We start from the raw sequence: 27,901 nt of genomic DNA, 5'->3' as shown, positions 1-27,901 counted from the left end.
GTGCTCGCCGCTGCCGTCCAGGCGTCTTGTGCCACTTTTAAGCTTCCCATGAGCCTCTGCGGACGCTCCTGCGAGTGAGCGAGGACAAAGCATGGCGAGCGGCTACATGGAGCAGCAGCAACTCCATAACTTTGTGGTCCAGGAGGAGGGGCAGGAAGAGGAGATGCCCGCCACCGAGAAGGACCTGGCCGAGGACGCTCCATGGAAGAAGATCCAGCAGAATACGTTCACCAGGTGGTGCAATGAGCACCTCAAATGTCTCCACAAGCGCATCATGGACCTGCAGAAGGACCTGGGTGACGGCCTCAAGCTGATTGGACTTTTGGAGGTTCTGAGCCAGAAGAACATGTACCGCAAGTACCACGGCAGACCCAACTTCCGCCAGATGAAGCTGGAGAACGTGTCGGTGGCACTGGAGTTCCTGGAGCGTGAACACATCCGCCTCGTTTCCATAGGTGAGTCCTTTCAAGTGTGGGCAGAGCCAATAGCCAACCCTGATGAATTGTCACGTGGGGGGGGGGGGCTTTCAAGCAGTTGTTACCGTCAGCTACCTCCAAAATTGACCTCTATAATCCCATATTCAAGTGTCACTTGACAGAAACAAAGCAAACTTTTGACACAGGGGCATGTCCACATTAATTGAAAGCACGTGGAGGCGGAGCATCGTTGTGTACGTGTGTTTATGCTTGTGCGCGCACAGGGGGGACCAAAACAGGGGAAGAGGGCCTGTTGTGATTGATGGGGCGACAGCTGAACTCTTGTCCCTCCCCCCTCAAAATAGAAGCAGGCTTTCCACATGGAGCCCATTGACATGATCCTGTATGACAGTAGATTATGTATGTATATGATCATGAATGTAGATGTGTGTATACACGTATGTACATCACACTCTGATGTGCCATCCCATAATGCATAAATGTTTTTTCCGCCGATAGAACAGTAATCGCCTAGACTGCTGACAAAGTTAAGGTCATGTGACAGGATGTGTATAAAGTTAAAGTTAAAGTACCCAACTCGGTATGACTCGGCCGGGGATTGAACTCACGACCTACTGATCTCAGGGCGGACACTCTAACCACTAGGCCACTGAGCATAAATAAAGGTAAATTTAAATCTGAAAATTAATATTTGTTTGCGCCACAAAACAAAGATGGGTGGGGGTTCCTCTTCAGCTGTTCACTTGTTGACCTAAAACAACTGCAAGCACAACTCACACCAGTGGCGTGTCCAGAATTTTTTTTTCCAGGGGTGGCACCCATAAAACAGTCAGTCTACCCCAGGAGCAGCTGTAGTTCTATGAGCCAACCTACGTTATGCAAAAACCACGTCACGCATAAATCTTATGGCCTACTACCATGTCTATACACAAAGTACAAAATCATTACATGTAATGCATTATATTGTGCCAAGAAAATACCTCTCCAATGTGCCTGATGCACATACAGTACCAGAAACCGCAATTAGCCGTGCTAATTTTGGAACCCATTTCCTCAGCATATCAGCATATTGAGAACAAAATAGGCACTGACACTACCCATATCCACATAGGTTTTATTTGTCGAAAATATACTTTTCTCTGTCATCAACATACAGCAGCACGGTGGAAGAGGGGTTAGTGCTTCTGCCTCACAATACGAAGGTGCTGAGTAGTCTGGGGTTCAATCCCAGGCTCGGTATCTTTCTGTGTGGAGTTTGCATGTTCTCCCCGTGACTGCGTGGGTTCCCTCCGGGTACTCCGGCTTCCTCCCACCTCCAAAGACATGCACCTGGGGATAGGTTGATTGGCAACACTAAATTGGCCCTAGTGTGTGAATGTGAGTGTGAATGTTGTCTGTCTATCTGTGTTGGCCCTGCGATGAGGTGGCGACTTGTCCAGGGTGTACCCCGCCTTCCGCCCGATTGTAGCTGAGATAGGCTCCAGGGCCCCCCGCGACCCCGAAAGGAATAAGCGGTAGAAAATGGATGGATGGATGGATGGATCAACATACAGGCCAACGGGCATATATTTCCCCCGTTAGCCTGTACGTCGATGTGTCATTGACCGGGCTAGCATGCTAAGCATTCGTTACAGGAACATACTAGCTTTCTTAGACAAGATCATAGACTGTATTGGACAATATAGTTTACAAACAAAATGTCAATTTCCATTTATTCCATGTAATAAGAAAACGTAAATGCCTTACTTACCTATCAAGGAGAAAATTAGCAAGTTTGGCGTCAGATGAAAAAATCTTCTCGGCCTTCAATCGTCTCCATCTTTCAAAGGCATCCCCCATACAAATCCTTGTTTTGTTCCTGGTTTTATCATGAACAAGTTAAGAATCATAACGACGCCTTTTAGATTTACTAAGGGGCGGTATAGCTCGGTTGGTAGAGCGGCCGTGCCAGCAACTTGAGGGTTGCAGGTTCGATCCCCGCTTTCGCCATCCTAGTCACTGCCGCTGTGTCCTTGAGCAAGACACTTTACCCACCTGCTCCCAGTGCCACCCACATTGGTATAAATGTAACTTAGATATTGGGTTTCACTATTTAAAGCGCTTTGAGTCCCTTGAGAAAAAAGCGCTATATAAATGTAATTCACTAATTCACTAAGGTCTGACATGTTTAGTAACTTTACCAGTGGCAGTAGCTCGACGAAGAGGGCAGTGCGTAACTGGCAACCTGGATGTGACACACTCACAGACTTTCTAATTGGTCAAACAGTAGAGAGCGGGGCATCGAAATGAAAGCAATAACAAGATTTTGGGGATGTAAATCTAATTTTCTGTAGTATCTGCCAGACTACATATACTTGTTTACTTCCCTGACTTTCATCTATCCATTTACTATCGATGTCCTCAAGCAACTAAAATTGTGAAACTAAAAGTGTGAAGAGTGTTTTTCATATATTATCCATCAGGTCTACTAAATGGATTAAATGGGTGTATTTTTGAATTGTGTGGCACTATTAGACATTTTTTTTATGTCCACATAGTTCAGTGGGCAAATTGTGTTTTTGTATCACATATTTTAATGCTCTGTGTTGGTTTTTGAATAATTAGACCATGAGTTTGAATTGGTTGTCCAATTACTACCTAATGGGCTTTCTTCACTTGTGTGTAGCATGTGGTCAGCACTATTTATTGTGGACCTCACCGATCGATAGACATTGTAAATTCTAAATTCATGTTTTAAAAGTAAATTTGGGTAAATCCTCTGGCTTAATTTGGGGAACCCTAAACTAAGTATATCTTTGGCTACCATTAGATTGAGCCCGAGTGGTACACGTACCACAGTTTGAAAAACACTGCTTCAAATTGTTCCGCCTCTGAGTAGGGTGACACCTGGGGTGGCCTGTCAGGTTTTAAGGGTGGCACTGGCCACCCTCTAGACACATCACTGACTCACACACATACACACTGCCTCTTTTTCCCGTCCGATTTGTGTGGACTTGTGTGTGTCTGCATCAGTCAGAGTTTCCTGCATTGATGACGTGTTTCAAGGTCAAAGGTCATGCTATCTTTGTGTGTGTTTTTACCGGCCCTTTTATGTTCTAGTTCCTTGGTCATGTGGCAAGCAAGGGGCGTTGCCTACGCTAATGAGAATCATTTGATGAAAATTCCTTTAACTCCAGACTCCAAAGCCATCGTGGACGGGAATCTAAAGCTGATCCTGGGTCTTATCTGGACCCTGATTCTGCACTACTCCATTTCCATGCCCATGTGGGAGGACGAGGACGATGAGGATGCCAAGAAGCTGACCCCCAAGCAGCGTCTTCTGGGCTGGATCCAGAACAAGGTGCCGCAGATGCCCATTACCAACTTCCACCGGGACTGGAGGGATGGCAAGGCCCTAGGAGCCCTGGTGGACAATTGCGCCCCCGGTAGGACCTGCAGACATCATCGGTCCACTTGTGCCTGCTGGTGCTGAAAGGTATGCTGCTGTCTTTAGGTCTCTGTCCGGACTGGGAGACTTGGGATCCAAGACAGCCGGTGGAAAATGCCAGAGAGGCTATGCAGCAGGCAGACGACTGGCTGGGCGTACCTCAGGTCACTTTACCTGTCTCCACATTTTCTGTCCTTTTCCTTTGGCCTTTGCTCAGAGGTAATCTTGCTGTCGTGTCAAGTGTCTTGGAAAAATTCAGGATTGTCCCATTTGTCTGCAGGTCATCGCACCGGAGGAGATTGTTGACCCCAATGTGGATGAGCACTCGGTTATGACCTACCTGTCTCAGTTCCCCAAAGCTAAACTGAAACCTGGGGCCCCTTTGAGGGCAAAGACACTACATCCAAAGAGAGCTAAAGCCTTTGGACCAGGTGGGACAAACAACACTAGAATCCTAGTTAAAACTAACTGGGTTGGTTTTATGAACTCATAAATTATTTGTTTTTAAGGCATTGAACCTCGAGGGAATGTGGTTCTGAAGCCAGCAGAGTTTCTGGTGGAGACAGTTGAGGCTGGACTGGGCGAGGTTCTTGTTTATGTGGAGGACATGGAGGGTCATACAGAAGAGGTGGGGACATTAAACACATAAACGCTGATCCAAATGAGCTTGGTACGAACAGAACATGTGCTTTGTTCTCACATTATTACCCGTATCCACTCGGCATCCATTGCACCAGTCGTCCACATCTGCGGTCCCCTCCAAGGTTTCTCATCACGCCCAATAGGATTAGTTTTTTCTTGCCCTGATGTGGGATATGAGCCGAGCATGTTGTTGTGGATTTTGCAGCCCTTTGAGACACTTGTGATTAAGGGCTATATAGATTAACTTTTATTGATTGATTGATTGTTTTAGGCTCGAGTGATCCCCAATAATGACAAGAACAGAACCTACTCTGTGTTCTACCTGCCCAAAGTGGAGGGTCTCCATAAAGTAAGTATTTTGCTTGCCACACTTATCAGAACCTTAGCCTTAACCTCTGGTCATAGCAACTTAGTGACTAACTTGCTATTTTTTGTTCTAGCATGCCAAGTCACCTCCTAGAAACCATGACAGACCTTTGACTATGTTTATGCTTTCACAGGTAAAGGTCTTGTTTGCGGGCCAAGACATTGACAAGAGTCCCTTCATGGTCAATGTCTCCAAAGCCATGGGTGACCCAACCCGCGTTCAGGCTCATGGTTTGGGACTGCAGCATTTTGGAAACATGGCCACCAAGCCCACCTACTTTGACATCTACACAGCAGGTAAGCAGCCAAGCCCCAAAGCACTCCAAGTGTCTCTGCACCCTGTCCCCTAATGGTCTCATCTGTTGACCACTAGGTGCTGGCGCCGGAGACGTGGGCGTGGTCATCGTGGATTCAAACGGCCGGAGGGATACAGTAGAGGTAGTCCTGGAGAACAAAGGCGACAGCGTCTTTCGATGCACCTACGTTCCCGTCCTGGAGGGGCTGCACACGGTCTATGTGACCTTTGCCAGCCAGCAGATTCCCAGAAGCCCCTTTCCAGTCCACATTGCAGAAGGTAAATCCTTCCCCCTTTCTGCTAGTGATAGTTTTAACCATTAGCACACGTTAGTTGAGATGATTTTCAACCGTGTGACTTGGACACCTGAGTCTTGATTCTAGACCAGGGTTGTCCAAACTTTATGACTTGGGGGGCCGCATTGGGCTAAAAAATTGGGCCAGGGGCCGAAATCCAACCGCACGCAAAGTAACCATATATATATTTCCAGGGTTTCCCGCAGCGCTTGTTCAACTCATCATGCTTAATTTATTGCAGCATTTGGGAAGCCTGTGGTTCATTTTTATTATGTAAGTGTTATTTTTATCAACATGTGATAGCAGGTACCCTGCCATTTAAAACTAGGCTGCTACATTACTAATGATTAATGTAGCTATAGCTGAAAAAATAGTACAATAGCAATAGGAGAGACGATTCATCCCTGAACACCATGGAGTTCATGTAGGCTTTATGATGCAGTTACATTATTATATCAACTATCAGAGACAGCTTCAGGAAACTCTTCTTTTAACATAATGTCCTTTTTTGCTGCTTCAACACAGCTCAATCAACACAGAAAAAGGTAAAGTGAAATAACTTAGTTGTTAACTGTAGGTCAGTAATGCTTGTCTTTCTCTCAGACAGACAGGGCTTTACGGTCCGTAACACACACGCACGCACGCACACACAACGCACAGTGAGCTAACGTTACGCTAAAAGCTAATTAGCTTTCACCTCAAGGACTGCAAGCGAGCTGAGCTGCAGCTTATGTTTCTAGAACGTCAACAGGCTCATAGTGATGTGACTAGTAGTTGACTGGGAGGTGTTTATTATAATTTTGGGGGAAGCCGCTGCCTTATGCTCACCTGCTAAACACCTATCTGATCACCCCACCGTCTCTCCTCTCTGCCTGCCTGAGCACTGACTCCATGCGCTCTGAATACGCACTGCTGATTGGCTGTTACATGCGCTCTGAATACGCACTGCTGATTGGCTGTTACCGCTCTGCGTGTAACCAATCAGATGGTTCTGTGGGTGGGACAATGCTGGGTGCTGCAGAGACGTACTGACAGAGGCAGAGGCAGAACTAAACGGAGCAGCTTGTTAAGACTTTAGTTTAGGCAGTGGCTCTTTGTTGTTAAGGCGGCCGCCTTAACAACAAAGCGTTGCGGGAAATCCTGATAGATATGTAATTAATAGTTATTATAATTGAATATTAAGAGTATGTAAAAGTTCAACTCCTAACTTGCTTACTTCCGCGACAACCTCTTAAAAGCTTTGTGATCAATCAGAAATATCAAGCAGCTAAAAGTCAAACATGGATAAGTGTGGAGAGAGTGTTCTGCATTTTCCCCATCATGCCTTGCAATGGATTTAAATGGGTCTGATTTTGAATTTTATATGGTGATTGGACTTTTTTTAATAATATCCACAAAGTTCAGTGAGCAGGTTGTGTTGTATGTGACCATGTGTGTTGACATTTAGTGCGGGTTAAAAAAAAATTCTGACTAGGAAAGGTTGTTTGGATTGGTCATAGAAGTAAATGCTGTGCTTGTGACGTCTAGAAAGTACACATCATGGTCGCTGACCTGAGTTTCTTACTTTGTCCTCAAGATGGCGACAGGTTGCCACGTGTCAGATCGCCGGATATTTAGATTTAATATGAAAACACCTCCCACGGCCAGATTGCTTATTGAAATTTAACTTGAGCTGTTGTCTCGCGAGCCAAACTGAAGATGGCTGTGGGCCGCATTTGGCCCACGGGCCATGGTTTGGACACCCCTGTTCTAGAGCTTAGGTCTTCATGGTCGACCATAAAACCCAAAGGACACTGAGGTACTTAGATCTGATTTAATTGATTTATAGACAAACATCTCCTCTTGGTGGACTGGACTGGGGGTGTATTATCTGGGCCACATGCTTTACCACTGCTCTTCACTCCTTCAGTTTCACAGAGCACCCCTCCATCGGCATCTTCGGTGCAGATTGTACCTCAGTTGCTATGCACACCCTCACGGAGAACGCCCCCTGCAAAGCTGCCCAAACCCAGGCGACCAAGTTAGTGGAGGCGGGGTCAGAATCGTGACTGGTGCCTGTCGACCGAATACTGGGCTCGTAGTGATCTAGCTTCACAGCATGGCTCCACCCGCATTATCCTTCTTCTACTTCAGTGAGCGTGTGAATGCCTGTGCAAGGAGTCCTCGCTTGGTCACTACAGAGGTCGAGTGACCTCTTGACTGACCTTCAACAATGGTGACCACAGCCTTTATTGCTATGAAATTGTCACATAGGCGAGAGCTAATTGACAAGGCGGTTGGCTTCTCTTGTTTATTAATTTTTAAAACTAATCAACGTTACAAATCAGCTGATATCTGCTTTCTCTTTCTCTTCAAATGATGCAATCCATTCAGCTTTTCTGTTTTTTTTTCATGGCTAACAGCATCGCTCTGTTACTGAACACAATCTAACCAGCGCCACCCTCTGATTGGTCCACACAGCCTGCAACCCACACGCCTGCAGGGCACACGGCCGAGGCTTACAGCCCAAAGGTTTGAGGGTAAAGGAAGTGGCGGATTTTAAAGTTTACACAAAAGGAGGCGGCAGCGGCGAGCTTCAAGTTGCAGTGAAGGGGCCAAGTGAGCATTTTTGCCCCTCAATATATTTGAATGTGACCCACACCCAGTTCTAAGGTTGTGCTGCTGAACATGTTCACTGCAGATGGCGGGGAGGAGCCGGTGAAGATGGTCGAGGTGGATGGTGGACTCTACAGTTGTAACTATTACCCTATCGTGACAGGAAATTATATCATCATCATTACCTGGGGGGGTCACAGCATCCCACGCAGGTGAACATCCAACCTGCTGCTCTCTTGACTTAACTGATGCATAATAATAATAATAATATTACATAACTAAAATCTTTTTTTGTAATGTTCCGTGTTTGTGTCTGCATGTTTTAGCCCGTTTGATGTTCATGTGAGCGAGGAGGCAGGGCCTCAGAAGGTGCGGGCCTGGGGTCCTGGTCTGGAGACAGGAATGGTGGGAAAGAGTGCCGACTTTGTGGTGGAGGCAATTGGGACAGAGGTGGGAACGTTGGGTACGTCCTCTCAACTTCAAATGTGACCAATCAGAAAATCAAATGTTTTGTTAACTGAAATGTGTTGGTCATGGTCAGGATTCTCCATCGAGGGTCCTTCTCAGGCCAAAATTGAGTGTGATGATAAAGGAGACGGGTCATGTGATGTGAGGTACTGGCCCACGGAACCCGGCGACTACGCTGTTCACGTCATATGTGATGATGAGGATGTGAAGGACAGCCCCTTTATGGCGCACATCCTGCCTGCCGCCACTGACCTTCACCCAGAGAAGGTCTCACCAATGAAGATCAGCTATGTTTGTCCTGACCTAGGTTTAAGACAGCCTGTCATCTGTTTCTCAGGTGAGGTGTTACGGGCCAGGTCTCGACCCTGTAGGCTGCATCGTCAACAAACCAGCCGATTTCACCATTGATGCCCGAGGGACTGGCAGAGGCGAGCTGAAGCTCTATGCTCAAGTGAGGACAACTTGCTCCTTGAATATCTTCTTCCTTGACTATTTTATGCTTCTGTCCCCCACAGGATGCTGAAGGATGCCCCATTGATGTGGATATGAGGGACAATGGTGATGAGACCTTCCTGTGTGTTTATGTCCCCACAAAGCCTATTAAGCACACCATCATTGTCACGTGGGAAGAGATCAACATCCCCAACAGCCCCTATAGGGTACGACAGGGTCATAAACGACTGCAAGATGGAAGTGATTACTGAAGGTGACAAGTGTGGGTTTGCGAGCAGGTGACCATCGGAGAGGGCAGCCATCCGGAAAATGTGAAGGTGTATGGTCCTGGAGTGGAAAGAACTGGACTGAAGGCCAATGAGCCGACCTACTTTACTGTGGATTGCAGTGAGGCTGGACAGGGTGAGGAGCTACTCCTTTCTCTTTGTTGTCCCGATAACCATAGCATGAAACCAGGTTGGTTGTGACACCAGGCGATGTCAGTATCGGTATCAAGTGTGCGCCAGGCGTGGTCGGACCAGCTGAGGCCGACATCGACTTTGACATTATTAAGAATGACAACGACACGTTCACGGTGAAGTACACTCCCCCGGGGTCGGGTCAGTACACCATCATGGTTGTGTTCGCTGACCAGGTGAGACAATCAGTTCCGCAAAGAGAGAAACAGGATAAAAGATGTGAAATGGCCACTTTTGTTGTTGAAACAGGAAATTCCAATCAGCCCCTTTAGGATAAAAGTGGATCCTTCTCACGATGCTGCTAAAGTGAAAGCGGAAGGACCTGGACTCAACAAGTCGGGTCAGCTGCTTTACAAATACAGTATATAAGAATATTCTGTTAATCCTGAATTACACATTTAGAATTGTGATTTATTTGCTTTTCTTCCCTGGTAGGCGTGGAAGCTGGAAAGCCGACTCACTTCACCATTTACACTAAAGGAGCAGGCAAAGCCCAACCACAAGTCCACTTTACCGGCGCCACAAAAGACGATGCCGTACGCGACTTTGAGATTATTGACAACCATAATTACTCCTACACGGTCCGCTACACCTCAGCCCAACAGGTGAGCTTTACCCTTGACCTTGTGACAGAGATGGTGTCAACCGCCGTACATCATTGTTTTGGTTCTTTAGGGAAGTTTGTCCATCACTGTGCTTCATGGGGGTGACCCCATCCCGAAAAGTCCGTTTCACATCATAGTGGCTCCGCCTCTTGACCTCAAGAAAATCCAAGTTCACGGCCTTGCCAACAGTTAGTAAACTTTTTTTAATTGAAGACATGATGCCAGAGACCTTTGAGTTCAGTGGTGTTTGTTTCTATCAGAAGTGGATGTCGGAAAGGACCAGGAGTTCCACATTAGCACTTTGGGCGCTGGTGGTCAAGGCCAACTAGATGTGAAGATAATTTCTCCGTCTCATCGACCAATCCCGTGCAAGGTGGAGTCGGGTGCAGCCAATGAGATGCATTCCGTGAGGTACATTCCACCAGAGGAAGGACTTTACACTGTGGACATCAGCTATGACGGGAACCCCATCCCAGAAAGTCCGTTGGCAGTGGAGGGCATCCTGCCCCCCGACCCCTCTAAGGTGACTTCCTTATATTCAGAAGATGAGGGGAGGTTTAAGTTATATTTACTGCATCTTTGTTCACCTCCCAGGTGCAAGCTTATGGTCCAGGTCTTCAGGGTGGCGTAGTAGGAATACTGGCCCCTTTTGCTATTGACACAAAGGGAGCTGGAACTGGTGGGTTAGGCCTGACAGTGGAAGGGCCCTGTGAGGCTAAAATTGAATGCCAGGACAACGGTGATGGTTCATGCTCCGTGTCTTACCTGCCCACTGAGTCTGGCGAGTACGCCATCAACATCCTATTTGCGGACCAGCACATCCCCGGATCCCCTTTCAAGGCGTCAGTCCAGTCTGTATTTGACCCGAGCAAGGTAACCGCCAGCGGGCCTGGACTGGAGCAGGGAAAAGTCAACGAGGCTGCGTCTTTTCTGGTGGACTGCTCCAAAGCCGGAGAAGCGGAGCTTACGATCGAGATTATTTCTGAGTCGGGGTCCAAAGCTGAGGTTCATGTGGAGAACAATGGTGACGGAACCTACTCCATCACCTATATCCCACAGTTCCACGGCATCTATACAATCACTGTCAAGTATGGAGGACATCTAGTGCCACAGTTTCCCGCCAACCTGCAAGTGGAACCGGCTCTGGATATCAGCGGGGTTGACGTCTACGGACCTGGGGTGGAACCCAGAGGTAAGCATGTAAAGAGGTAGGCCTGCGAGTTTGTTCAGCTTTGTTTCTGAATGCTGCCTTGGTGTTGGTCCTTACCAGGAGTGCTGAGGGAAGTCACCACACATTTTATCGTGGATGCCAGAAGTGTTAATAACAGCTCCGGCGGCCATGTTAAAGTGGTAATTTCAAATCCATCAGGCTCCATCACAGACGCCTTCATCACAGATAAGGCTGATGGCACGTGCCGTGTGGAGTACACGCCTTTTGAGGACGGTCAGTCACTTGACTTGGATTTTTTTCACTCGACTTGTTACAACTCTACAAGTTAACATCAAATTTGCTAAGCATTTATTGAGTGTATCTATTTTTGCAGGGCTGCATCTCATCGAAGTTTCGTACAATGATGATATTGTTCCCAAGAGTCCTTTCAGGGTATCCGTTAATGAAGGTTGTGATCCAAGTCGAGTGCGAGCCTACGGGCCAGGCCTGGAGGAAGGTCTGGTCAGTAAACCCAACCAGTTTACAGTGGAGACCAGGTGATTTCACATCAACATGTTGACTTAAATGCTTAATTGTGTTTCACTGTATCCGGTAAACCATATCCAATTGTATTTCCAATCCGCAAAGTATCTGAAAATACCGTCTAAACATCCACAAAATGCAACAGTTTAAGATGGACGTTTTAAATATTCCGCTCCCAATATCTTTGGCAATTTCCGTAGATTCAGGGTTGGATGACGTATCAAGGGGAGCTCTTCTGCACTCTGCCCATTAGCAGCAGATTAGTAATACCGGAAATACGCAGAACTTGGAAAGAGAACACATGTTTTTCTTTTTTTTATGCATTCAAATCATAAATAATAATCATTTAAAAAAGTCTGCTAACTATTAAGCCAATGGGGGCTCCTCTATTCCGCCATCAAAGCGCTCCAAATAATCATCTAAAACCAGCCAAAAATACTACATTTACATCTTGTGACCTGAATATTAACCAAATATTAGCAATATTGTTATTATAAGCGCTAACACAGGCCAACTGTTTTTTAGCAACACATTGATAACAGAGAGGTAACTAGCTTATGCTGCTATATTGAGCCGGCTGGTGTCCTGATACTTTTGGTGCTGCAGCATGTCGCCGCTGGTTAAAGTTAATTCTAGATTATAAATCATGCCTCTCACCTGGATAATAGGAGTTTTTAGCCATAAATCAACAAGTTGTTCATCTGTGACATTCAATTTATACCCAAAGACAGAAAGAAAGACAATAATACTGAAGACGAGAGCTTGCTGCAACTTTTTCTTTTTAACCCTTAGTGAGGATTATGATTTATTCTTCATCTAAACAGGAAATAAGAACAACCTATCAGTTGGCATCCCAGTGAGAGCAGATATTGTACAGTGAATGATTGTTTTATTATGTTAGTAGTTTGTATTTCTTGTTCAGCACATAGCAATACTGCTACACGATGCTTAGTGTTTCACCAAAGCTGCATCTGTTTAGCACATGGCTTCTAAAACTTGTAGCTCATCCTCCTTATATTCAGGCTCAAAAATATAAGGTTCTGGATCACAATTTTCCCCAAAGTAATCGTTGGCCCTCACAATAGCTACATGAATAGCTGTGTTGTTGTTGGCAAAGGGAAACATCTGTTTCCTTAGATGAAAACGTAAAATGTGACAATATGAACAAAGTAGCTAAAAGCTTCAATGTGTACTTTGTAAATATTGGACCAAATATAGAGGAAAATATCCCAGATTCCGGGTCAGTTGAGGACTTAAATGACATCATAGACAGAAATCTCAACTCAATGTTCCTCAATAATGTAAAAAAAGAGGAAATAATCAACATTATAAATAGATGCAAATTCAAGACCTTAGCTGACTGTTACGAAATAGATATGAAAGCAATAAAAAAAGTTATTAGCCTTTAACGTATATTAGTAACCTATCATTTCAAATCCCAAACAAAATGTAAATGGAAAAAGTTGTACCAATTTATAAGACTGGAAACAAACACCAATTTACAAACTCTAGACCTGTTTCCTTACTTCCACAATTTTCTAAATCATCCAAAAATTATTCAATAAAAGATAGGACAAATTCATAAATAAAAGTGGAAGACTTGCATAGAACCACAGAAGAGACCAATACAGTTCATCATCAATGGCATTAATCAAAGTAACAGAGGAGATTACCAATACAATCGATGGTAAACAAGTGTGCAGCTGCAGTGTTTATGGACCTAACTAAAGCATTTGACATTAGTCAATTAACCAAAATATCTTAATCAACAAATGAGAACGGCATGGATTTAGAGAGCTGGTCTTGAACTAGATAAGAAGCTACAGACACAAATACAAATAGACAGAGTAGACATTGAAAGGGTGAAATACATCAAATTTTTGGGTGCAATAATAGATGACAAAATGAGCTGGAAATCTCATATAAAAATATACAACATAAAGTGGCAATAAATATTTATATAATGTACAAAGCAAAATACTGTATGTTCTAGACCTGTGGTTCTTAACCTTGTTGGAGGTACCAAACCCCACTAGTTTCATATGCGCATTCACCGAACCCTTCTTTAGTGAAAAATAAAATGTTTTTTTTTTTAATTCAAGACAAAGTTATATGTTTTTGGTAACACTTTAATATGGGAAACATATTTATTTAACATAGTTATTTGGTTAGAGTTAGGGTTAGAGGTTAGAGGGTTAGGGCCAGGGTTAGAGGGTTAGGGCCAGGGTTAGAAGGTTAGGATTATAATAAGGTCATGCCGAATAAGGCATTAATAAGTATGTAAAAATGACTAGTTAAGAGCCAATATGTTACTAATTTGCATGTTAATAAGCAACTAATTAATGGTGAAGATATTCCCCGTACTAAAATGTTACCATGTTTTTTACTGGTGCACAAAATGAACCGTGCATGAACATCACCTTGTTCAAAGAACAAAACCAACACAGTGCATAAACTCACAACAAATTACACACCTGCAAATCAGTCTGACTTCTGCTGTTGCCGTATCCGTAATACGCCGATAGGGAGAAGTTTTTATTTACACGATGAGTCGGGTGTGTTTTGACCTCCGTTCGATCGAACCCAGGTTAAGAACCACTGTTCTAGACCAATAATCACTCCATATTCTCTACTGCTCCCTAGTGTTACCATAACTGAGTTATTGTGTAAAAATATGGAGAAATAACTACAAAAGCACACTTCATTCACTAACCGAGTTACACAAGAGGTCAGTCAGAATAATACATAACATTGGTTATAGAGAACAAACAACCCTGCTATGAAGTGGAAGGGGGGTAGGATTAAATAAGCTTTGCTTCTTCCTACTCCTTTTCGGACATGTTGTGAAAAAATATGTGATGTATCATGTTGAAACTGCATACATATTCAAAATAAACTTCAACCAACCAACCAAGGGAATGGTGGGACCCCCGGGGGACGTCACGGACTGGCTTGCTCATTATCTCTCAAAATGGCTTGGGAATTTCTATGAGAGTTATACTATTTTGATGATATCTATTTACTCGCAAACTTGTAAGTCTTTTGGTGTCATGCATCAGATACATATGATAATAGCTTCAATAAAGAGGCAACTTGTTTTTGCCATTATACTGGTACTTAAAGATCCTCACCTCCTTCCTGTCCTGCACTCCTCAGGGGTGCTGGCACAGGTGGTCTTGGCCTTGCCATCGAGGGCCCCTCTGAGGCAAAGATGTCCTGTAAGGACAACAAAGATGGCAGCTGTAGCGTGGAGTACATTCCCTTTAGTCCTGGAGTATATGATGTCAACGTCACCTTTGGAGGACTTCCAATTCAAGGTGCTCGATCTTGAGTTGACTGAAGTCCAGCATGGGGACGTACAGAGTTCACTGGCTTAAACAACTGCACTCATATTTGCAGGAAGTCCATTTCGGGTCACAGTGCGAGAGCTGATTGATCCCACCAAGGTGAGGTGTTCTGGGCCTGGTCTTGGAAGTGGAGTTCGTGCTCACGTCTGTCAGACCTTCACAGTGGACAGCAGCAAAACTGGTGTAGCCCCTTTAGAAGTCCAGATATTTGGCCCTACAGGTGACAATCTGGAACATGGGCCTGTTTAAATTGTTGTCAGTCTGCTTAAAAATGTTTTTGTCAAGTGTCCAATTATGTCACAAACCAGTCACTAAACAGAAGATGAACTTCTGTTGGTTCTCTAGGTTTCACTGAGCCTGTCAGTGTTAAAGACAACGGTGGTGGGTATTACACAGTCAACTACACCCCTGCCATTGAGGGCCCGTACACAGTGAGTGTCAAGTATGCCAAGCAGGAAGTCCCTCGAAGGTAGGGAATAGTCAAAAAGGTAATTCAGATCATTTTTCCTGGTCTCATGTCTGCATACCCTTTTAGTCCATTCAAGATCAAGACCCTGCCTGTTCATGATGCCAGCAAGGTCCGTGCCAATGGTCCTGGTCTGAATACATCCGGTGTTCCCGCCAGTCTGCCGGTGGAGTTCACCATCGACGCCAGAGATGCTGGTGAAGGATTGCTCACCGTTCAGATTTTGGTAAGTCCAAGAAACACAATGAGACAGAGTCTGTTTTGAGCCAGAAGGGATTTTCCCTGTCATTAAAAAATATATTTTTAGAATTTGACTTGACGTTCTGATTTGAAGCTAGCGAGCTGGGGGTGACTTAGGTAGTGTGCTGAGCTTGTTGACACTGAGTAACACATGCCAAACACCCAGCATTAGCAAATCAAACATTTAAGTTTTTGTAAGACTTAGTGCAATAGGCACTTGTGTGTCTAAATGTTACTTTTTAACCCCTGACACTGTCGATGTGACCTACTGTATTGCCGGGGTGTGTGTCGCTGTCGCTGCAGGGTCCAGACGAGTGCGGGCGCCAGGCCTCAGTGTTTGTGCAGGACTGGGCCACCCGGGTTTGGGAGTCTCATATAGTCAAGAAAACCATCCCGTTCTCCATTCTTAAGAGAGGCCGCGTAAGGCCGCCACCTTATCTTACCTTGCCCTGCCCACAAACAACTCCCTAACCTCACCTCACCAACCAACACTCATACCCTTCTCCACCTGCCTGCCTTGTTTCTTAAGATTAGCTCAAGTCATCAAAGTATAATGAAAAAATAACAAAATTATACATAAACTTTCATTTTCATTTGTAAATACTCACTACTATTCACAGCAAATAACATCCATCTTCATTTTTATAAATTTCTGCAGTGACTGGAGTCATGACACAAGACCTTGAGCCATGACTTGAGACTTTTAAGTCTTAAAACAAGTCTTTTGAGTTACGACTCAAGACTTTTGAGACACAATACAAGACTTTAAAATCATGACTCAAAGACTTTTGATTCATGACTTCAGACTTCTGAGTCATGACTTCAGTCTTTTGAGTCACTACTCAAGACTTCAGAATCAGGACAACACTTTTTCTGAGTTTTTTCTCAAGACTTTTAAATCATAACTCAAACCTTTGAGCGATGACCCAAAGAATTTCGGGGTCATGACTCCAGACATGTCCAGAAGTGGTGTGATGGGATGTCATGTATATCGTTGCTGCCACCACTGGTCTCATGCTGCATTTGAGAATGCTGAGAAACAGACAATATCCAGCTTGGACCATGACTTGAGGTCTGACTTTAAAGCATTCAAGTTGAAACATATTTGAAAAAACTTTTCTGACGACCTTCATAAGCATGGTTGTGGTCGATATGTCGCGGATAGTGATTGATTGATTGTGGGCATGTAGCCTCGTCATTACATGAAATAAGAGGATATGTTGACATTTCTTCACATAGCGTTTATTTGCGAACAGCGTCGCCAGTAATACGTGGCGTCACATTCATTAGGTAAAGCTCGTGGTACATGAATGTTGTCAGAGTTCACGAGTAGGAACTCTTTCAAGTGACTTTTTTTGCTGTGAGTCAGCACGATGCAGTCCCTCCAGGATTTTGTAGGCTTATTCTTTTTCAATTTCAATCCTTGTGATTTTATGAATCTGTTGTTGATGTTTTTAGTATTTTTATAACCTTCACCACAAAAAGCCAGACATTTCAACAAATCTAAACAATGTATACTTTATTTGCACACAAATGTGTGCTTAGTTTGGAAAACAAATACTGTATTGATGCTTTCACTTCTTTTGTACACCCCACAGAGTATGAACCATAACTTACAAGTAGACACGAGATGTTAGTAAAAGCACATTCTCTAAGCTCATTGTCAAATGACTGTACTATTTCAATCATCCATTCATCCATCCATCCATTTTCTACTGCTTGTCCCTCTTGGGATCGTGGGGGCGCTGGAGCCTATCCCAGCAATTATAACTAATATCGATAGTAATTAATTATGATTTAAAAAAAGATGATTTAAATGAAAAGTTATTATAAAAAGAAAAACTACCAAGGGCTTCTTCATTGTCCGCTGTCTGCTCTATGGCCCACAAGTTGCAAACATTTTTCATGTATGTTTTACGCCAAAATTGGACAAAATTGCAGGGCAGTGCATAATTCACGAGGATCAGTTGAATTTGTGTTAATTGGCGCTATCGCAACATCACAAATTCCTGGAGGGTCTGAAAATGCGATGTACTTTGAACAGGAAACAAACTTAGGAAGGGAACCGGTCCTCTTCTTCAGGTTAAAAATTTTGAGTTAGCTGTTTGCAGACCTCTGGTGGGAAGCACTTCTTGCGTCATGCTGTCTTGTTCGTACACTTAGTCCATGTGTACACATGTTTCTAGGATCCTGAGGGGAAGCCCAAGAAGGCGAACATCCGGGACAATCGGGATGGGACCTACACTGTGTCCTATGTACCGGACATGACTGGGCGTTACACCATCACCATCAAATATGGTGGTGACGAGATCCCATACTCGCCCTACCGCATCCATGCCAATCCAACGGGGGACGCCAGCAAATGTCTTGTGACAGGTCAGGCCCCGCCTTCTCACCCTCACAATTTGTCCTTTCCTATCATTCATAATTTGTCAATATTTTCCTCTCGTCCTACAGTATCCATTGGGGGACATGGATCAGGTACTACATTTCACCTAATACATTGTTGACCTGTTTCCTAAACTTGCCTCCTAACTTTTTTGTTGACAGTTCGACAGGAATGACAATCTGTGCAGATAGTGTCTTGCCATCATTGCTCAATAATTGATTTTTAATCAACAAAGCATTATGACAATCAGTCATGATGTGACATCTATCTTGTTAGGATCCGGTGTCGGTCCGGCCATCCAGATCGGAGAAGAAACCATAATTACTGTTGACGCAAAGGCTGCTGGGAAAGGCAAGGTTACCTGCAAGGTTTCGACCCCTGATGGCGCCGAGCTTGACGTGGATGTGGTGGAAAATGCTGATGGGACATTCGATATTTATTACACGGCGCCTGAGCCCGGGAAGTATGTCATCACCATCCGTTTTGGAGGGGAGCACATCCCCAACAGTCCCTTCCATGTGCTGGTGAGTCCCATGCACACCGTGGGTATCAACGTCGTCATTAACAATCTAACTATGTCCAGTGGACCCAATTAAGCTTGTTTCATTTCTAACATTTCTGTTCGTGTATGAAGTGTTGTTGAGGTGACCAGGGATCATGTGACCCCCCCTTACAGCAGGTACACGCCGCATGACTCATCTGCATGATAAGCCACTAAAGCCACGCCCACACCCGGCTGCGTCTTTGTGAAGGTGGCGTTTCTGCTGCCATAATGATGCCATCATAAGTCGTCCCTATTTCTCTTTTTAACTAGGCGACAAACGACCCCATGGTCCCCGTCAATGGGATGGAGGCCGTGCTGCGTCCATTCAGTCTGGTCATTCCTTTCACCGTGCAGACAGGAGAAATCACAGGTGAGACTTATTTTATTGGATGCACAGATCTCTGGTGGGCTGACCTGGAATGATGTCATCATTGTGCGCCGTGCAGGTGAAGTGCGAATGCCTTCTGGGCGTGCAGCCCGTCCGCACATCGCAGACAACAAGGATGGCACCGTCACTGTTAGGTACTCGCCGACCGAACGTGGCTTGCATGAGATGGACATTAAGTACGACGGCCATCACATCCCAGGTACATTATGCTGTCTGACTTATCCATCGTCAGAACATGATCTGAATTTTGCATTTACCATGCATCCAGGAAGTCCGCTACAGTTTTTTGTAGATGCCATAAATAGCGTTCATGTGACCGCATACGGCCCCGGTTTGAGCCACGGTGTCGCTAATGAACCGGCGACCTTTATGATCGCTACCAAGGACGCTGGAGAAGGTACTGCTTTCTTAAAAGTACAAACCCCGTTTCCATATGAGTCGGGAAATTGTGTTAGATGTAAATATAAACGGAATACAATGATTTTCAAATCATTTTCAACCCATATTCAGTTGAATATGCTACAAAGACAACATATTTGATGTTCAAACTGATAAACTTTTTTTTTTTGTGCAAATAATCATTAACTTTAGAATTTGATGCCAGCAACGCGTGACAAAGAAGTTGGGAAAGGTGGCAATAAATACTGATAAAGTTGAGGAATGCTCATCAAACACTTATTTGGAACATCCCACAGGTGAACAGGCAAATTGGGAACAGGTGGGTGCCATGATTGGGTATAAAAGTAGATTCCATGAAATGCTCAGTCATTCACAAATGGGGCGAGGGTCACCACTTTGTCAACAAATGCGTGAGCAAATTGTTGAACAGTTTAAGAAAAACCTTCTCAACCAGCTATTGCAAGGAATCTACGGTTCGTAATATCATCAAAGGGTTCAGAGAATCTGGAGAAATCACTGCACGTAAGCAGCTAAGCCCGTGACCTTCGATCCCTCAGGCTGTACTGCATCAACAAGCGACATCAGTGTGTAAAGGATATCACCACATGGGCTCAGGAACACTTCAGAAACCCACTGTCAGTAACTACAGTTGGTCGCTACATCTGTAAGTGCAAGTTAAAACTCCCCTATGCAAGGCGAAAACCGTTTATCAACAACACCCAGAAACGCCGTCGGCTTCGCTGGCCCTGAGCTCATCTAAGAGGGACTAAAACAAAGTGTAAAAGTGTTCTGTGGTCTGACGAGTCCACATTTCAAATTGTTTTTGGAAACTGTGGACGTCATGTCCTCCGGACCAAAGAGGAAAAGAACCATCCGGATTGTTATAGGCGCAAAGTTGAAAAGCCAGCATCTGTGATTGTATGGGGGTGTATTAGTGCCCAAGACATGGATAACTTACACATCTGTGAAGGCGCCATTAATGCTGAAATGTACATACTGTCAGAGTTTGTAGGTGACGAACCCCAAGATACAGAGAAGGCGGAAGGCATTGTACGAGAAAACATGATTTAATAAAACACTAAGGCAAAACAACAAACGAAAGGGTAACAAAAGGCGCGCACAAGGCGGAGAACAAACTTGGCTATGAACTAAAAATAGCACAGAGGCTAACTGTGGACAAGAAACCAAAAACACTTACTGTGACACGAAGGAACTAGGACATGAGCAGAGAGAAACAAAAGTAGACAGAGCTACAACGACACGTGTTAAGACAGGTAGTAGTGACAATGATCCAGCAGTGACTGGAGGGTAGGGCAGGTATAAATAGCAGCTGGCTGATTGACACCAGGTGTGGCCAGGTGCCAATCAGCCACAGCTGAAGGGACACAGCACTCAGGGAGAAATAGGAAACAGAACCAAAATAAGAGCGTTGACAGGAAATGACAGAGGAAAAACTAAAACTTGACCAAACTGTCAGGGACAAGCCTGACATACAGGTTTTGGAGCAACATATGTTGCCATCCAAGCAACGTTACCATGGACGCCCCTGCTTATTTCAGCAAGACATTTCCAAGCCACGTGTTACATCAACGTGGCTTCATAGTAAAAGAGTGCGGGTACTAGACTGGCCTGCCTGTAGTCCAGACCTGTCTCCCATTGAAAATGTGCATTATGAAGCCTAAAATACCACAACGGAGACCCCCGGACTGTTGAACAACTTAAGCTGTACATCAAGCAAGAATGGGAAAGAATTCCACCTGAGAAGCTTAAAAAATGTGTCTCCTCAGTTCCCAAACGTTTACTGAGTGTTGTTAAAAGGAAAGGCCATGTAACACAGTGGTGAACATGCCCTTTCCCAACTACATTGGCACGTGTTGCAGCCATGAAATTCAAAGTTAATTATTATTTGCAAAAAAAAAAAAAAAGTTTATGAGTTTGAACATCAAATATATTGTCTTTGTAGTGCATTCAATTGAATATGAGTTGAAAAGGATTTGCAAATCATTGTATTCCGTTTATATTTACATCTAACACAATTTCCCAACTCATATGGAAACGGGGTTTGTACGTGTGTTCTTGTGGACATCTTTGGATGGTTCTTATGATCCGAGTGGGTGCAGGCGGTTTGTCTCTGGCAGTGGAAGGACCGTCCAAAGCCGAGATCAGCTGCAAAGACAACAAAAATGGCACCTGCACCGTGTCCTACTTGCCCACGGCGGCTGGGGACTATAACATCATCGTCAAGTTTGATGACAAGCACATCGCCGGCAGCCCTTTCACCGCCAAGATAACCGGTACTTAAACGGTCATTGGCCACTTGTCGATTGGTACATGTGCTGCAGCCCTTGTGTGTGTCTTCAGGCGACGGCCCTATCACTTCATCTCAGCTCAACGTTGGTACGGAAACCGACATCTGCTTGAGGATCACCGAGACGGACCTGAGCAGTCTGACGGCGACTATCCAAGCTCCATCCGGAAGCGAGGAGGCGTGTATCCTGAAGAGACTTCCTAACAGACATATTGGTATGTTTACTCGTCACCCCAAATTCTCGCCCTGTAGCCTGACACTTGAGCTGTTTCCCCACTGGCTTTTTAGAAAAGTTTTATTTTCTTCCGTTTTTGTCGACTATATCATTGACATAGAACCAGAGCGAGACTTTAGTGTTTGTTGTGTCAGGAATCTCATTCACGCCAAAGGAAGTGGGTGAGCATGTTGTGAGCGTGATGAAGGGCGGCAAACATGTGACCAACAGCCCGTTTAAGATCATGGTGGCCCAGTCAGAGATCGGTGACGCCAGCAAGGTAAAAGTGTTTGGACCGGGTCTGGTAGAGGGACGCACTTTTGAGGTTGCCCACTTCATCGTCGACACCCGGACTGCCGGTACGTCCTTGACCCCCTTTGGCCTGCTTACCGCTGTTGTAAAGCCTAAGTAAAGTCTGTTTTGACAGGTTACGGCGGTCTGGGTCTGTCTATCGAGGGTCCCAGCAAAGTGGACATTAACTGCGAGGATGTGGAGGACGGCACATGTCGCGTTACCTACTGTCCCACTGAGCCAGGAAACTACATAATCAACATCAAGTTTGCAGACCAGCACGTCCCAGGTACTCCACCCACACCCTCAACAGGACAGCATGTCCTGTCATGTCATGTGACCTGTTCCACTGTGGCCACAGGAAGTCCCTTCACTGTAAAAGTATTTGGCGATGGCAGGATGAAGGAGAGCATCACCAGGAAGCGTCAGGCACCCGCCATTGCCAGCGTGGGAAGCACCTGTGACCTAAACCTCAAGATCCCAGGTAAGCTTAATGGGTCGTTGTAAGATCACTGTGCCTGCTCTGCCTGCCTTCTGCATCCTTAATGCCCTTTTGTTTCTGGCCACAGGAAACTGGTTTCAGATGGTCTCAGCGCAGGAACGCGTCACTCGCACCTTCACGCGCAGCAGCCACACATACACACGCACTGAGCGAACGGAGATCAGCAAATCACGCGGCGGCGAGACCAAGCGGGAAGTGCGTGTGGAAGAGAGCACGCAGGTTGGAGAACCGTTCCGAGATGTCTATGAAGACTTCCTAGAACGGGACAGTCTGAACAGCTTTGGTGGAAGGTCGCCATCGCAGCAGGGTGCGTGTTCATTCTAGAGATTGACTGATGATTGGCAGGGCCAATTATCGGCGCTGATATTTGGCATGTTGACATACAGTATATCGGTATAGGCCTCTTTTTATTTGTATCGCTTGTTTTTTTGGTTTGTTTGGTTTTTTTACAACTGCAACAGCACTCACTACATCAGCAGATAATGTTTTTTTCAGGGCTGATACCGATTATTAGTCAAGGAGGCCAATAACCTACATTCAAGATTTTCATTTGCAGTAAAATGTATCCAAACATGACTAGTATACGTCAGTAAACAGCTGGATAACAGCAGGTTCCACCCCCCCTTTCTTCGCAAGGATTATGAATCATTCTTCATCTAAACGGAAATATGACAAGATTCTATCAGTCGGCATCCTAATGACAGCAGACATTGCACAGTAAGTGATGTTTTATTATGTTTGTTGGCTCTCATGAAGTCTGCAGTGAACAGTAATCAGTGATGTTGTTAAAAAAAAAAGCGAACGTAGTGATGCTTTTTTTAAATTAATGCGCCACATTTTTTTTTTAAATGATCAAAATAGATCAATATTAAATGTTATTATTATTGTGCCCATTACTACGTTACATATATACTTACATCATGTATATAAAACCTTAATGGAGGTGTTTGGATGTTTTTTTGAGGGTTTTATAGGCCAGACAGCAACTCCCAGAGGCTCCACTATAAGCAAACTTTTGATCGCATTTGTTTTCTATTTAAAATTCCTTTTTAAAAATACATCCGTCGTCATGTCTTTCATAATGATTGTGAATGACAGGCACAATTCCTAAAAACGTGCAGTTCCCCTTTAATGAGCCCATGCATGCTACAAGTGAAACAAAACGGGTGAAAGAAAGAAGGAAGAAAATAACTCCAGGAAAGAAGGACAAAAACTGCAATTCCAAACATAAATGGAAGTTCTGACAAGTTCTTGTAAGCAGATTAGATGTGCTCGGCAATCAGCACTCTGAGAAATGAAAGAAAGGGAGGGTGTGTGCGTCTGAGCACAGCAGCGCAGCCTCAGCAGAAAGGAGTACAGGTTGTTAAAACTAACTTACTTCCTACTTATAACTATTTTTAATACTAAATGCGGGTATCATATTAGTATACGTTATATTGTATCTGCTAATGTATTTCTGTTGTAGTTGAAAAAAAAAAATTGAATATCAGCCAATACCAATTTAACCCTTGTGTAATGTTCATATTGTTGTTACTCAGCCAGCGTTTGTGGGTCTGATGGACCCGTTGCATTTTGTGGCTTTTTAATGCCACACAATCAAACACTTTTATGTTAAAATACTGAACAAGTATTTACATTATCCCAAAAAACATCTGTTCAGTATTTTAACATAAAAGTGTTTGATTGTGAGGCATTAAAAGCCACAAAATGCAACAGGTCCATCAGACCCACAAACGCTGGCTGAGTAACAACAATATGAACGTTGCACGGAAAATTTCTCTGCCAGCTTCTGCATCCCACAGGGATTCTTCTTTTGTGTTTCTGCACTTGCGGTTCCCACACAAGGTTGCAACATTGTTTGTCAACACTGTCTGCTCTCATTTTCTTGCACATTTGACACTCTGATGTTCTGTGTGTGTGTGTGTGTGTGTGTGGTACACAGAACATCAATTTCCACACTTCTATTAAATATGTATTCTGATATATGTTCTTCACAGAAAATGAGCCAAAGTCAGTGAGTCTCAGTTTGAAAAATTAATTAATTGTATCATTTTTCTTTTAATAAAAAATGAAAACGGGTCCCACAGACCCGAACACCACACAAGGGTTAAGAAGGCCGGTATTGATATACGCCAAAATGTCAAATATCGGCACCGATAATCAGTCGATTTCTACTATTTAGTATATAAAATAATAATTAGTGAAGTAGATAAGTTATAACCACTGCTCACCAGCCCGTTTGCCCTGCCCTGCCCTAACAATTTTCCCAGAAGTGTTCCCATTATTTAAATTGCAAATGTTGATGCTACTCTGAACCACATCATTAGACACACATAATAATGGTGTTTGTGAAATCCCCTTATGCTGTTCGGTGCTGAATTAACCACAACATAAGCGCCTTATAAAACATTAAGTTGCCACTAGTCCAACTAAAAATATTGTTAAAAAACAACTTAAAGCCTTGTCCAGCATGGTTACTGACATATACTATTCATGTTTAAATTACTTTTACCGCAAATTAATATTAGCACCAAATATTGGTTATTGGCCTTCTTGACTACTAATAATCAGTATCGGCCCTGAAAAATCGAGTTCATCATTCATCTGCTCACTGTGCGTGTGTTTGTGAGTGTCCATTAAAATGATTACAAAATCGCTGTTGAATGATGTCGAAGTCACATGACCTTCACATGACGAGTTCTTACTGCATCTCCTCAGCTCATAGCTGTGTCCACTCCCACAGGGGAAGCCGCCACCCAAGAAATGACAGCACAGGTGACAAGTCCTGGTGGCAAGTGTGAGGACGCCGAGATCATCCGAGGCGAGGACAGCACGTACAGCGTGCGATTCGTTCCCCAGGAGATGGGAGCACACGTGGTCAATGTCAAGTATCGAGGACAACACGTCCCTGGGAGCCCCTTCCAGTTCACCGTAGGACCCCTGGGAGAGGGAGGGGCCCATAAGGTGCGAGCAGGCGGCACAGGTCTGGAGCGAGGTGTTGCTGGCATTCCGGGTGGGTTCAACAACTGAAGTTTAAGGTCGTGGACAAGGTCGCCTTAACGCACGGGTTTATGCTGAGGGTATTGCAGCTCAAGTCAAATTTTGTCTTCCAGCTGAGTTCAGCATCTGGACGAGAGAGGCGGGGGCGGGTGGGCTGTCAATCGCAGTGGAGGGGCCCAGCAAGGCCGAGATCACCTTTGAGGACCGCAAGGATGGTTCCTGTGGGGTATCCTATGTGGTCCAGGAGCCTGGTGAGATGACTGTCTAAAGTACAACACCTCCCAGCCCTGTCAAGCCTCTTATTCCTTGCTCCTGCCAGGCGATTATGAGGTCTCAATAAAATTCAACGATGAGCACATTCCAGACTCGCCCTTCAGTGTCCCTGTGGCCACCTTGTCTGACGACGCCCGCCGCCTTACCATTACCAGCCTTCAGGTGACCCATAACCATCACATTTACACTCTGTTCAACATCTAACGGAAGGTCACTTTTTTGTTGATGTTGGTGTCATCTCAGGAAGCTGGACTAAAGGTGAACCAGGAAGCATGCTTCGCCGTACAACTAAATGGAGCTCGAGGCCTGATCGACGCCAAGATCCATGCACCTTCTGGAGCCACGCAGGACTGTTTCATTACCCAAGTGGATGGTGGTGAGATGTCTGGATTCACTTCTGTATATCTTGGAATATAAGCCAAAGTGAACCAGTATGCAGATGAAGTGGTGAAAATCCAAGCCTGCCGTGCCCAGTCTAAAAATAATAAGAGAAAACTATTTTTTGACTGCAGATCAGCACGCTATCAGGTTTATCCCCAAAGAGAATGGTGTTCATTCCATCAATGTCCGCTTCAACGGCAGCCACGTACCCGGAAGCCCTTTCAAGATCCGAGTGGGAGAACCTAGTCAAGTGGGTGACCCCAGCAAGGTGTTGGCCTCTGGGCCGGGCCTTGAGGGTGGCACTACAGGTTCGTTAAAAAGAAAGACATATGTGTCATACGTTGGATTTCATGGACTCCTGTTTTGTAGGCGTGGCCTCAGAGTTCAGTGTGAACACGTGTAATGCTGGTTGTGGCGCTCTGTCTGTGACCATTGACGGTCCATCCAAAGTCCAAATGAACTGTCAGGATTGCAGTGACGGCTACCGGATCTCTTATACCCCACTGGCTCCTGGAAACTATCTGATTTCCATCAAATATGGAGGAGCCCAGCACATTGTCGGTAGCCCCTTCAAGGCCAAAGTCTCAGGTAGGTTTTCACCAGAACTCCTGGAGCTTTAGCATTTTAAAGTGAGGGCTCTGAATCTTCATATTGGTGTGCATGTCCTCAGGTTCACGCCTGTCCGGGGGTACCAGTCTTCACGAGACGTCATCTGTTCTCGTAGAAACCGTAACCAAGTCGTCTGCGGCGGGAAGTGCCTTTGCCTCATTGCCCAAATTCTCCTCAGATGCCAGTAAGGTAGTCTCCATGGGCGCCGGCCTATCCAAGGCCTTTGTGGGCCAGAAGAACTCGTTCACAGTGGACTGCTGCAAAGCGGGTAGGTAGACTATATTTGTGATTTGTCTGTCCAAATGAGAGTCTTGGTCCTGATTGGTCCTGCTTGCAGGAACCAACATGTTGATGGTGGGCGTGCACGGGCCTAAGGCGCCCTGCGAGGAGGTCTATGTCAAGCACACGGGCCACAAGTTGTATAATGTTACATACACGGTCAAAGAGGTGGGAAACTATATTCTTATCGTAAAATGGGGCGATGACCACGTGCCCGGGAGTCCCTTTCACGTCACTGTGCCTTGAAGGCGGGGTCTTGCTGCGCCCCTCCCCATTTCTTGCTTTTTTCTCCTCATAAGCCTCTCATGTCGTCGTTTGGTGTTTAGGACTTCTTACCGAACTTTCTGACGAGATGATGGAACTGTGATTTTTCTATCTTTTTTTCAGTAGACGATTTGACAAAGAGGGAGTTAAATGTGTTTATGCTCACTCAAAGAAAAAATACTTGATGACTCGAACCAAAAACAAGTCATTTGACACGTTTGCGAGGTCCAAACGTGATGCATTTTTAAGAAAAAAACCCTTCTAATAATAAA

The 27,901-nt window shown here is 44.8% G+C and overlaps 1 protein-coding gene across 2 annotated transcripts; it reads left to right on the top strand.

Annotated features, from left to right (window-relative positions):
* The first annotated feature begins 41 nt into the window (after positions 1 to 41).
* On the top strand, positions 42 to 27,901 carry LOC133606109 (filamin-C). Of its 2 annotated transcripts, XM_061959686.1 has the most exons (48): positions 42 to 455; positions 3,614 to 3,862; positions 3,931 to 4,028; positions 4,145 to 4,295; positions 4,374 to 4,492; positions 4,778 to 4,855; positions 5,007 to 5,169; positions 5,246 to 5,446; positions 7,924 to 8,061; positions 8,144 to 8,270; positions 8,385 to 8,521; positions 8,600 to 8,793; positions 8,864 to 8,977; positions 9,042 to 9,185; positions 9,258 to 9,381; positions 9,453 to 9,613; positions 9,687 to 9,777; positions 9,873 to 10,042; positions 10,113 to 10,230; positions 10,303 to 10,565; positions 10,637 to 11,234; positions 11,313 to 11,486; positions 11,587 to 11,749; positions 14,892 to 15,052; positions 15,135 to 15,302; positions 15,428 to 15,551; positions 15,618 to 15,774; positions 16,092 to 16,208; positions 17,975 to 18,164; positions 18,246 to 18,269; positions 18,454 to 18,701; positions 18,992 to 19,091; positions 19,168 to 19,308; positions 19,378 to 19,506; positions 21,629 to 21,802; positions 21,870 to 22,031; positions 22,186 to 22,389; positions 22,458 to 22,610; positions 22,683 to 22,805; positions 22,891 to 23,130; positions 25,567 to 25,836; positions 25,937 to 26,074; positions 26,143 to 26,258; positions 26,340 to 26,472; positions 26,609 to 26,785; positions 26,847 to 27,065; positions 27,148 to 27,354; positions 27,424 to 27,901. In XM_061959686.1, exons 1-48 carry the CDS (start codon positions 92 to 94, stop codon positions 27,609 to 27,611), a joined length of 8,202 nt encoding a protein of 2,733 aa, XP_061815670.1. In that variant the 5' UTR covers positions 42 to 91; the 3' UTR covers positions 27,612 to 27,901. The 2 variants fall into 2 exon arrangements, with proteins under 2 accessions (XP_061815670.1, XP_061815671.1); XM_061959687.1 differs by lacking the exon at positions 16,092 to 16,208.

This window comes from Nerophis lumbriciformis, linkage group LG05 (assembly GCF_033978685.3).
Source record: "Nerophis lumbriciformis linkage group LG05, RoL_Nlum_v2.1, whole genome shotgun sequence".
NCBI classification, from domain to species: Eukaryota; Metazoa; Chordata; class Actinopteri; order Syngnathiformes; family Syngnathidae; genus Nerophis; species Nerophis lumbriciformis.
This window is presented reverse-complemented; position numbering and strand designations above follow the sequence as displayed.